A 12,500-nucleotide genomic window follows, 5' to 3' on the forward strand; every position below is an offset into this window, starting at 1 on the left:
CCTTTATCTCTCATTCTCTGTCGTTTTCTCTCTCTTTCTCTTTCTCTTTCTCTCTCTCTCTCTCTCTCTCTCTCCCCTCCCCACCCGTACAGGCAGTGGACTCCTCTGGCCTGGTCTCCTCTGTAGGAGGAGGATGCTAAGGAGTGTTTGTGACTAAGCGGCCATTAAGGCGGCACAGAGCCGACGGGCGAACCCTTGCGGTTTGACAAATGCATTGTGGGTCGGTGCGGAGGGGGCGCTCCTCGAGCAAGACAAAACGCCGTTGGTCACACTTCTCAGTTTCTCTCCTCCTCCTCCTCCTCCTCCTCCGTAGTCCCGCCAGATGTTCTGGAGCTGAACGAGTGGAGGTTCTCTCCCCGGCCTGTTTATATCACATTACACTGCTTACGAGGAAACAACCAGAGACCCACACCAATACAATGCAACAGAGGGTGGCATCCGTGATAAGAGAAGAGACACATGAGCTGTAGGCTCTGGCATGTGTGTGTGTGTGTGTGTGTGTGTGTGTGTGTGTGTGTGTGTGTGTGTGTGTGCTCAAGATGTCTGTCTGTCTCTTTCTTTGATTCCACTCTATCTTCCAATCTCATTTCAGTGTTGCTCTCTCTGCTGTCTAAGTTGCTGTGTTGTGTGTATGGTGGGTATTGCATGAATGTTTTGAATCTTGGATTCAGTTCAGTAGTCCTGGTCTCCTTGTCTAGTTCTTGTCTTTACTTTTTTCCCTCACTGTGAGAAGTGGTTGAAGTTCAGACGCCTTCACAGGAACAGAGCATCCTTGAGTGCAGTGGAGTTTGGCAACCTTAATGAAGACATTGCGACTCAAGAAGAAAAAAAAAGAAACAGCTACGTTGTAAACATCCGCTAATGTGTTCTCAGAGCACTGCGTTCCCAGAGCTGTCAGAGAGTTCACAGTTTATGCCTGCATTTCTGAGGAAAAGTTTGACGCCAGAACATAAATACTACAACACTAAAGTTTCGAGGCGAGGCCCACCGCACTGATAACATTTGCACGCGGCTGCAACTCAAATGCAATAACTTTGTTTTTTATAGCTGTCGGTTCGAGAGGGCGTGCGATTTAAAAGAATAAAACTACGCAGAGAACTCGTCAAACATGGCATTAAGAGATTAACGATGCGCATGTTCCTGCCGTTCCCGCCTCTCCAGCGAAGCGATAGCGGGGAATGATGCGCTAATGATCGGCCCGTAATTATTTCAATTACACATCTGAGACGTTACTGCTAACAGCATGGGGGCCAGCGTGCTGAGGCTTGTGGGTAGCCTGCGTTTCTCTGCAGAGGCGATAAAAGGCTTACATAATTAATTCTTATTAGTGTAGCAATTGATGTGGATTAAAGGCTTTGAGGCAATCAATAGCGATGAGCTCTGAATCATGCTATTATTCTATGATAGAAAACCAAGTAGTGCTGTGTGTGTGCATATGGTAAGTAAAGGTGTATATGTCTGGGTGTGAGTGTGTGTGTGTGTGTGAGTGTGTGTTTGTGTGTGTGTATGCATCTGTAGGTGTTACTGCAGAATCACTGAGCACACTGCTCTGTGTGGGTAAAAATCGTACTGTTCCTATGCTTCCACTAGATGGCACTAATGCATCCACCTCACACTGTGCACCTCGCTGCAGTTCACTTAAAGCCCTTTTCTACACATAAACACTTACAGGGATCAGGGGATTAACCCCCGACCTGAACTGAATTATCTGCATTACCTATGGCCATCATCTTCAATAACAATGTTAATACACTTACCACTGCTAGTGCTTTGGCAATTGTAGCAAGCCTAATAATCTTGGTTTGATTTAATAAGTGTGTTTTTTCTTGCACAATAAAAGAACATGATTTGATGTATAACAAAAGGTATGACCAGATGATTAAACTTACCATAGTTTATCATACCATAAAGAAAGAACTTATTGTATTGTATTTGTACCCAAATATAAAGAATTCCACACAGCATGTTGATTAAAACTCTCTCCAGGCTGGCTGTGTGACTGTCTCCACTCACCGAGCTGGAAGTAGGTGACGTCGCTCTTGACTCCGGGGCCGGCGCTGGTGCCAGCGGCCACCTCCACGCTGTAGCGCACCCCGGGGGCCAGGCTGGGGATCAACACGGACAGCGTGGAGCCGTCCACTGTGCGGTTGATGTGGTACTTGCTCTCGTTGCCCAGGCACCAGACCTAAAGGGTGGGGGTGGGGGGCATGGAGAGAGACAAATGGGGTTCAGATATTAGGGTGTTTTACTCAAGCCCTGATGTCCACTCAATGTAAAGGAAAAGGTAAGGTGTACTCATAGAGAGAGACACAGAAACAGATGAGTGTGGATGTTCCAGTGGATGTTTCTGGAGTAGTCTGGTGCAGGTGCATTGAGATCCATTACGATGCTGCCTAACTTGGCTGAGGGTTGCTGTAAATGCAAGTAAAACTACTCAAATCATCCGCCCTGTGACCGCTGGGATGTTGATGTTTGTTTATGTCATTATAGTCTGGGAAGCGAAAGAGTGAAGAGAAAAAAAACGAAATGGGGAGAAATCTATTGTTTGTTGACATAGCTTGATTCTAAGCCACATTGTAACAGGCCATGGAGCACCGTGCTTTTACCCCATACTTTTAATCTTGGCTCTTTATTTTTCCAAATGACTTTCAGATTTCCCACTGTTTGTGTATTCGCTCCGGCGCTTGATTCCTGCAGGGGTCCGACATCCGAGGAGCATTGCTGCCAGGGAACAAGGTCTGCCTGAGTCCCTTTCCCTCGAAGGGCTACGTACGGGGCTCAGCGCAGACCTCTCAGTAGTCAAAACACGCGACCCCTCTGCCCTAACCCAGTGGAAAACAAGCCAGGCCCGCTAACCGGCAGCATAACACAATTACTGGCCCAAACGCAGCTCCCGCGCAGACAGAAAGGTGATCCCTCTTTTCCGCGGTTAACTCAATTTGGGGGCTCGCAGCGCGAGCGCGGCATCGACTTCCAAACCCCCGGATCTGACTGTTTTGTTTTATAGAGCACTTTCCTTTCTTGAGGAGAGAGAGAAAAAAAAGAAAATGCTAGCAGGGCTGAGACATTTCTCTGTTCTCCTGGGAGGAGGTGGTGAGTGGAGAGGAGGAGAAGGGGGTTTGTGAGGAGCCACACGGGCCCCCAGAATCCTCGGCGGGCGGACGGGCACATTCCCTTTGAGGAGTGTGGTGGAAAGGAGCCACTGCAAAAGGTGTCTCTCTCCCCTTCTATCTCCCCCTTTCTCTGTCTCTCTCTCCCCTTCTGTAAAAAAAAAAGCTGCTTGCTTTTATTGATTTTATGTAAAGCACTTTGAACTGCAACTCTCGTACGAAATGTGCTATATAAATAAAGTCTTACTTACTTACTTACTTCTATCTCCCCCTTTCTCTGTCTCTCTCTCTCTCCAGCGCCAGATTTAACAAGCGTGAAATTGCTCAACGAACCTGCCGCCGCCAAAACGTTTACCTGGAATATGAGCGGCGGCTTACACCTCTCTGAGCAGCCAGCCTCACTGAGCTCACACCCTCAGCCCGCATCCCACACGCTCTCACACACTCTCACACACTCCTACATTCCAAATGATATTACCATCGAAAGTACACATTGGGAGGGAATTAAAATGCCTGGCCCACGGCGGCAGAAGATATTGGTGGTGTGTAGTTCATGTAGTCAGCTACACAGATTGGAGAGGGGTGAGTGGGCCTGAGCATGTGGCACAGGTCAACCAAAGGGCAGGGGGAAATTGGTGGGTCGTACTGTAGTAGATGAGCTCATAAATGAGATGCCACCTTTTAAAAGATCATACTATATACACCTATGTCTACATTACAAATACACTAATCCCATTCACTGTTTTCAAAGAACCTAGTTGCATTTATCCTGTTGAGGTCTGAACTGCCCCGACCCCATCCCAGGGCTGTCTAATATGAGGGAATAGTCCGTGGTTATATTGCCTGTACTAAATGATAAATCACGCAGTAATCAAGTTCAGGCACATAGCTGATAAACTGACCAATGCTGTCTGAATTAAAACATGAAATATATGTACTATATGCCAGACATGAAAGGAAACACACAGAACACATGTCTAGGAAGAAAAGCATGTCTACCAGCAGATGGCGGTGTCTCCCAACAATTCCCTACGTGTGGGTTCTCTGTGTTTCTGCATTGAGATGCATAGCTCAAGTCATTATACCTATACTTACTACAACTGAAGTGGAAGTGGAACTGCTGTAAGATGGAGACCAATAAACTGTTCTAAACTAGAGCATGACTTCACATAAAAGAGTAAAATAACTGACCTCACCCTCATTTAACATTTACACATCTACCATTCATCCATTCATTCTCTCTGTCTGTGTCTCTCTCTTGTTGCATGAGGCAGAGCTGAGATGACTTTACCCTGTATTCCTGGACCACACCATTCTGCTCCTCCTCTGGAGGTGGTTGCCAGGAGACCAGGATGGCAGTGCCATTGTCGCCGCTCTCTGTCACGGTAACATCCTGAGGGGCAGCGCTGGGAGCTGAGATAAGAAATACGTGTTTAAACTCACATACACAAACACAGTGAATTTGCACACACATACACATACACACACAAACCTCCAAACCTCTGCGAGTACAACCTATGTCTGTCCTCAAGCATTTGATTAACTTAGATAAAAGCTTTTCCCCGACATGAATCAATCGAAATGTTAATCTGTCGGTTGTGCCTATCAATGGCTAATTCCAAGTGTAATAGAAAATCAATGTTGGGCTTAATGAGAGTAAATAGTCCCTTGTGGAGACAGGCTGTGGGCTCAAAACTAACTTACTCTCTTTACTGTTCCCCTGCCAGACCACAGACGCATTTAGCATAGCAGGGCTTTGAGAGAGAGAGAGAGAGAGAGAGAGAGAGAGAGAGAGAGAGAGAGAGAAAGAAAGAGAGAAAAAGAGAGCGAGAGAGACAGAAAGCTGTAGACTGTAGATTAAGAGGCTGGGAATCCTCCCTCTCTGAAGCCTGTGTTTGTGCAGAGCTCAGAGGGACGTCTGCCGTGTTTGGAATGTTTGCGTGTGCCTCTCTCTGATGACCGTAATCCAAACACGCACAATTACGAGATCCACGCTTGACGCCATCGCCTGAATTCAGAGAGCAGCTGGCACGGCGGCTCACCTGGGCAGGGGTGTCCAACCCCCCCCCCCCCCCCAAACAATTAGCAACTGGATTCACACCATACGCAGCATAGCGTGGGAGTGCTAGCACATCAGTGTGTCTACCTGTGTGAGTCAGACGCACACACAGAGGCTTTTAACACATCTCCACACATTCTCCTTCTTTTCTTTTCTTTTCGTTCCTTCTGCACTCATTCATTCATTCTTTCCTTTCTTCCTCCTCCCGGCGCAAACGACTTCCTCAGCCTAAGTGTGTTCCCTCTTTTTTCTCACCCTCACACACACACACATGCAATTTGAGCTCTGGGCTAGTACCAAACCCCAGAGGATTTCCAGAAATGAACGTAACCACACCCATGGAACAATTAGCACACTATTCATTTGTGCTTGTATTTTGGTTTCCTCGTCTTCTGTGCGGGTTTTCTTGGGGTACTATTTCCAAAAGCTGACGCAAAACAGCCTCCCTTTCTTGGTCAGAACACCAACATGATTACGTTCAAGCCCAAATCCTGTTTCTCTTTATGCCTGCAGCAAACAGCTGCTTGAAGCATGGAGAGAAGGATGCACTGCACATAGGTTTACTGAAATAGTGCAGATTCAAAATAAGGAACAGCAAACACCATGTGGAAATGAAATCAAGGAAAGAAAGAAAGACACATATTCAATGGGAGGCCAGTTCCAAAAAAAAAACAGGTCTTTGTTCTCCTACCTTCCTCCAGGGTCTTGGCCAGTTTGACGTCGCTGTCCGTGCCCTGGAACTCGTTGAAGAAGGGCCGCATTTTGAACTCGTAGGTGGCTCCGTTCCTGAGGCCGGGCACTACTGTGTTGTCTTCCCCCTGGGTTCGCACCTCAAACACGGCCCAGTCCCCCCGTGGCTGCCCTTCGGGGACCGTGAGCCGGTACATCACCTTGTAGCCCTGGATGTATTGCGACTGCTGCTCGACCTGGAGGTGGATCACATCAACAGCCACAGTTTCACTTGTGCTGTACTGTACTCAAATGGGAAATAATGTCACTGTGCCATTCTGGTGCAAGGGGCCTCACTGCCATATGTGTGGTAACCTATTCAGTTGTGTATGACACTGTGGTCATGCTAGAATAAATAGCATTTTGCCATTCAGCCATTTTGATGCTTGAGGCCTGACAACCGTTAGTAGGTAGCATGGCAGGTCATCCAGCCATATATGCACAACTGTGCCGACGTGGAACGAGACGGAGCCATTCTGGTGCTGGAGACCTGATTGTAGTGTCTGGCAGCGTGGCGGCCCATCTAGCCAGTTAGGTGCAACTGCACCGGTACAAACCGCAAACGGAGCCATTCCAGTGCAGGAGGCCTGACGAATGGATTTGGCAGTTCGGTGGCGGCAGCAGCAGCCATCTTATTCAGCCAGGTCTTCCCAGCCTTCCAGCTGGGCCGTGCGGAGCTCCCGGCAGACCGCACACCCCATGAGCTCATAGCCCAGAAGGTTCCGCGCAGTCTGCTCCTGGAGGGAGGCTGCCAGGATGTTGCCGCACCACAAACCAGCCACCGCCACTTACACAGCACCTCTTAGAAGGAGCCACGAGCCTCCACACTGCGTGGATGCAGCAGAGCTAGCTATAGTATACGTGGGCTTACTTTGATACATTAACTGATATTCTATGTATCTCTAATGCTAAAGGAACCTTTCCCTGCCCTGAGGTGCAACATAAATGTGTTGTGCGATTAAATCACACCTCTGGAAATGTGTTCAGCGGGCTGGTGCTACTGGTGCTTGTTTTGCATCATCCATACACGGCTCAGACACGATGTTGCATCAACACCAGTGAGAGATCTAGCTCTGGCTCTGAGAAACATGTGTTTCCAGTAGAGCGAGACAACACGAGCGAGAGCAAACGGTTGGCAAACAGCTTGTAAAAGTTTTTAATGATTTCTTGCCTGATCCCAGTCCATAAATACGGCTGTCAGCTCAGGTGGTCCTGATTAGATAGTCATAACTGCTACACAGGCGTAAACATTCCCTTGCACCAATGCACGCGCTGAGACTGTGTAATTCACGCTAACAGAAAGTGTCTCTTATACACTCTTCCACACATTGGATCCAGCTCTGCTGCTAGTCTATAACTGGAAGAAATGAGAGAGTGAGTCATTTTTTTTTTTTTTTACTGTGCTAGAGGGAAAAGGAAGAGAAGGGAAGAGAAGGGAAGAGAGGGAAGAAAAAGAGGTTTGGAGCAGAGATCCAGTGTGGGCTTGCCAGGCGGAGGTCTGTTTCATAACCCCTACACCCCAACTGACGGCTCAGCAGGCACAGCTTGGCATGGGGCTGGCACACGATGCCACACTCACACCTCTGGAAACGGACCTGTCTTCTGTCCTTCATTTCGTTTTCTGTTTAGTCTTCTCTCTCTCTCTCTCTCTCTCTCTCTCTCTCTCCCTCATTCATCCACAAACACACACACACACACAAACACACGCACACACACAAACACACGCACACACACACATATACAAAGCTACTCTTTACCTCCTGTGTTTTCTCCTACATTCCAAATCTCCTCTCTTCCTCTCACACACGTACTGACTCATTCTCTCTCTCTCTAACACCTCTACAAATGTTACGTTCTCTTTCTCTCTCTCCTTCATCATCCCTTTCTCCTCTCCTCCTACATCTGCAACCTATTGCTGCCAGGGAGCACGAGCCTGCTGTCGATTCCCTCCTGTTCATATTCCGTCCCAGCAGCAGTGGAGTGTGTGTCGGAATGAGAGTGGATTTGGCTGGCTCTGCCTTGCATTGCTGCACCCACTGCGTGTGGGTGTTTGTGTGCCGGGCACGGCTGGCTTGTTGCTTATAAAGCACGGATATGTTCGCACCCACACACACACAAACACAAGGGTGCAAACACACGTGGACACACACACATACAGAATGAATATACATATACATATATATATATATATATATATATATATACAGCACACACACACACACATACATACAAGCGGATCCTTTGAGTTTGCTCCAGACAGTGGCGGATCTAAAGTGCCATCACCAGATGGACACTCAAGAGGACTTTGACAAGCATCCAACTCCATCTCCTCTGTTGCCCGTCCCCTCTCTCTCTCTCTCTGGGACAATCGCTCTTTTCACGGCCTCTCTCCAGCCCTCGCCCCTCAACGCCGCAACGCCGCTAACACCAATTACGCCTAATACACTTTTCCACTGGAGATGGGATTTTTATTTCGTTATTCCGCCTTTGATATCGCCAGCACCAACCCAGGGCAAATGTAATAGGCCCTAACACATGTTGTTATGTAAGCGCTGACATTATGGTGAATTAGTTAGTATATCGAATGACTACTGCACTAAGCTCCCAGATTTCTGAGGCCTTTAGCAGATGCTTATAGCAGCAGCCGATAACTGGCTGTGGTTATGGCTCTTGCAGTGTTGGGGGGGGGCGGGTGGTGAGGTGAGCCTGTCAGAACGTTCCATAGGGGCTGGTAGGTGGAGGGCGAGGGGAAGCCACTTACCGTCCACTGCACTCGGACGGAGGAGGAGGAGAGGATGGTGGGGTTGTGCAGGTGGATCACCACGTCTCCCAGCTCCCTTTGGATCTGACGGTGGTCCACGCCCTGGCTGGTTGGAGGGATATCTACAGAACACACACACACACAGAGAACACACACACACACACACACACACACACACACACACACACACACACACACACACACACACACACACACACACACACACACACACATACACACACACAAAATAGAGAAGGGAGAACAAAATGAGTGAGAGAAGATGAAACCATGGAACCAAAGAGAGAAAGAGACACACAGGGAGACCAAGAGTTCTAACTTGAGTTACACTCCAGGTACTTTAACCCCATTGGCAGGTCTGGGGTCAGCAGGTTACCTTGTGTCTTGACAGCGTCTGTGATGGGGCTGGGGTCACTAAGGCCGTAGGCGTTGGCAGCTCGCACCAGGAAGAGGTAGACCGCGCTGGGCTTCAGGCCCTTCAGGACGTACGTCTCTGTCTTCACGTGGTCGGCCAGAGTCTGCCAGCTACTACCAGACGCATGGCTGAGGTGGGCCAGACAGACAAGGGTCAAGGGTTAGTCCATACTCAAAAACAGAGGAGAACCACACACAGCTGAAAATGATGATATGGTCCCCCTCAGGCTATGCATTGTTTGTGGACACACACACACACACACACCCACGCACACACACACGCCTACACGCTCATATACAGAATATATATATATATATATATAAACACACACACACCTGAAAGCCTCTATGACGTAAGAGGTGGGGGTGGCCCCAGCGTTGAGGTTGGGCTTCCAGCTGAGGGTGATGGAGGAGCGGGAGACGTCGGTGACCTCTGGCTTAGACGGGGCGCTGGGGATCAGGTTAGGATCTGTGGGTCGGACTGGCTGCACCGGCACACCAAACTCTGAATAGGACAGAAACATCAGGATCACCAGGCAGAACGTGTTAATTATTGTTAACACACACACACACACACACACACACACACACACACACACACACACACACACACACACACACACACACACACACACACACACACACACAAACACACACACACACTGTAGATGCATACACACAAATAAAGAGAGTGAAACACAGAGACAGACAAATGCACACACAAAGAGTATTCGCCCACCTCCAGGCATGTGTGCTCACACAAAGGAATGATGACGGCGATAGAATGACAATGAGGGAAGGAAAAACCAATTACAAAAAAGACACGCATTTACAGTCATTTTAATCTCATTTCCAGTCCTCACCACATGCACCCATCCCCCTTTGATGTACGCATGCTTGCCTGCACACACACACACACACACACATACTCATAGAGACCCTGATGTCTGCTCTCTCTCACCTTGCACCTCCAGGTATGCTTTCCAAGAAGCCTCTCCACTCGCACTGGAGGCTGTGCATGTGTACATGCCAGTGTCACCCAGCTGAAAGAGAAGAGAGGGAGATAAAGAGAAAGAGAGAGAGAAAGAGAAAGAGAGAGAGAGAGAGACAGAGAAAGATAAAGATAAAGAGAGAGACAGACAGAGAGAGCTATTGTTAAAATGTATGCTTTTTCGTAAAGTAATTGCCTAAAACAACCTCCTCTCTCCTACATAACATCAACACATATGCACAAAGGCGCACAGCCAGAGAGAAATCTTGTTGACATTCTGCTTTGGTATATGTCAGGAGGCCGTCGTCACCTGGTTATCTCACAATCATGGGTGGAGAGAGGGGAGTGGGGGAAGGCATCAGAAAGGCCAAGTGGAAGGAGTTCTCCAGTCAAACACACAGACTTTAACAGGAACCGCCACTAATTGGAGACCTTTTCCATCTCGCTCACACATCCCCCCCCCCCCCCCCCCCCGCCTCCCTCTCTGCACAAACCAATTTCGCTAACAGTATCTAAAACCGTGTGTGTGTGTGTGTGTGTGTGTGTGTGTGTGTCATCTGCAAAGAAAGGATAAAGGAAGGAAAGGTTTAGTGAAGATGCTGTCTGTCGGTGTGTGTGTGTGTGTGTTTGTGTGTGTGTGTATGTATGTGTGTGTGTGTGTACAAGTGTGTGGTCCATCAGGTGAATTTGCTGTCAGCTGATCAGTGTGAATGAGCGTGTGTGCAGGGAGCATCGAGGCTCTGTGGTGACAGCGGCCTTTTTGCTGTGCCGGATCTAAATGACATGTTCATTAATGAGCAGAACCTGGGGGTGGCACTGGGGTGTGTCTGACACACTGTGTGTGTGTGTGTGTGTGTGTGTGTGTGTGTGTGTGTGTGTGTGTGTGTGTGTGTGTGTGTGTGTGTGTGTGTGTGTGTGTGTGTGTGTGTGTGTGTTTGGCCTCTGAGGTTGCAGGGAGTGGCAGCCCAGTGCACGGCTGCTTTAATTAAATGGGGCGAGAGCAGCACCTGACGGAACCTTCGACCCAAACGTTCCCATCTGGAGGAGGTCTCTGTCCTTAAGAGAACGTGTGTGTGTGTGTGCTTGTGTGCGCGTGTGTGTGTGTCTGTGTGCGTGTGTGCGCGTGTGTGCGTGAGAGCATGAACACCCCTTCTCTCTTGCACAGTCTACTATGCTTGAGGAGACACCACATGACTAATATCAAGGCGGGTTGAAAAATTCACGTGAAAAATAGCCAACCTCATATACATATAAACAGTACGATATAAACGACAACATGTATAAACAGTACGATATAAACGACAATATGTATAAACAGTACATGGGCAATATAAAGTGCTGTGTGAAAATGATAACAAGCACGATAATCATCCATTTTACAGAACATGTCATGAAATCATCATTCTATCATCATCGCCTGTAAACACAGCCTGGTTGGATGAGGTGCTCTCTGAAATGAAAACAGGTCCAGCTCTTTTCCTCCAGGTTCATAAATCCTCACTAATGATGCCCTCTGCTCTGCGTAAGCAAACAGCCCGCCGTTGGCTTTCCCGCTCACATTTGTTTTGTTTTTTCACGGCGGCTTTTTAATGGATGGAATTTCTGCATAATATGGCTTTTCATGGGAAAATCTATCAAACTTTTTTTTTTTTTTTTGAAGAACGGTTTATGAACGGTTGCTTTAGGAATGTCAGGCGGGGCAGAGCTGTTTCAAATGCCCTTCTCTGACTGGGCATGAATTCCCATGAGCGGGTGTGAACTCATGTGAAGAATACATGTAGCACTGACACAGCATGGGGTGGCTTAGATGCACAATAGCTCTCGGGGAGCGGGCGTCATGTCACTGGGGGGGTGTATTGTGACGTGGGTGAGGCTTTGCATGAGCTGTGTGGCGAGAGGACATGTGAAATCTCACGTGTGGAGTGTGTGTGTGTGTGAGTGTGTGGAGCGCGCGTGCGTGCGTGCGTGCGTGCGTGCGTGTGTGTGGGTGTGTGTGTGTGTGTGTGGTGAGAGGACATGTGGATGTATGTGGAGCGTATAGGAATGAGGCCTGCAGGGGTGCCGTCTTCAAAACTTGTGTGAAAAAAAAATGTGTTTGAGTTTTGTATGTGTGCATTTGGTTAAACGAGTAATCGATTGAATACTGCTGTGTGTACAAATGTGTTTCACAATGCATGTATGTGTGCGCATAAATATATGTGTGTGTGTGTGTTGTCTCACCTTGGCATAGCGGATCTCCAAGGCTCCGGTGTCCAACTGCTTGACCCGGGAGTCGTGAGTGGACACCAGCACACCGTCCTTACGCCACAGGATCTTGGGAGGGGGGTTACCTGTCGCCTGGCAACCCAGGACCACCGTGCCATCTACGGAGACCGTCTGATTGGTGGGGCCCTGCTTGACCACCGGTGGGGGCCTGTC

General features: G+C 48.5%; 1 protein-coding gene across 4 annotated transcripts in view; it reads right to left on the bottom strand.

Annotated features, from left to right (window-relative positions):
- Nucleotides 1-12,500, bottom strand: part of robo1 (roundabout, axon guidance receptor, homolog 1 (Drosophila)) — a 264,703-nt gene that overhangs the window by 23,694 nt on the left and 228,509 nt on the right. For all 4 annotated transcript variants that reach the window (XM_042708700.1, XM_042708701.1, XM_042708699.1 and 1 more), the window contains 8 exons: nt 12,303-12,500; nt 10,053-10,134; nt 9,428-9,596; nt 9,054-9,220; nt 8,660-8,781; nt 5,861-6,095; nt 4,402-4,523; nt 2,014-2,185 (listed from right to left, as the gene is read on the bottom strand). The exon at nt 12,303-12,500 is cut by the window's right edge and continues 8 nt beyond it. In XM_042708700.1, coding sequence (XP_042564634.1) covers nt 2,014-2,185; nt 4,402-4,523; nt 5,861-6,095; nt 8,660-8,781; nt 9,054-9,220; nt 9,428-9,596; nt 10,053-10,134; nt 12,303-12,500 — 1,267 coding nt within the window. The remainder of the gene's footprint in view (nt 1-2,013; nt 2,186-4,401; nt 4,524-5,860; nt 6,096-8,659; nt 8,782-9,053; nt 9,221-9,427; nt 9,597-10,052; nt 10,135-12,302) is intronic.

Source organism: Clupea harengus, chromosome 9 (genome assembly GCF_900700415.2).
Source record: "Clupea harengus chromosome 9, Ch_v2.0.2, whole genome shotgun sequence".
Classification (NCBI taxonomy): Eukaryota; Metazoa; Chordata; class Actinopteri; order Clupeiformes; family Clupeidae; genus Clupea; species Clupea harengus.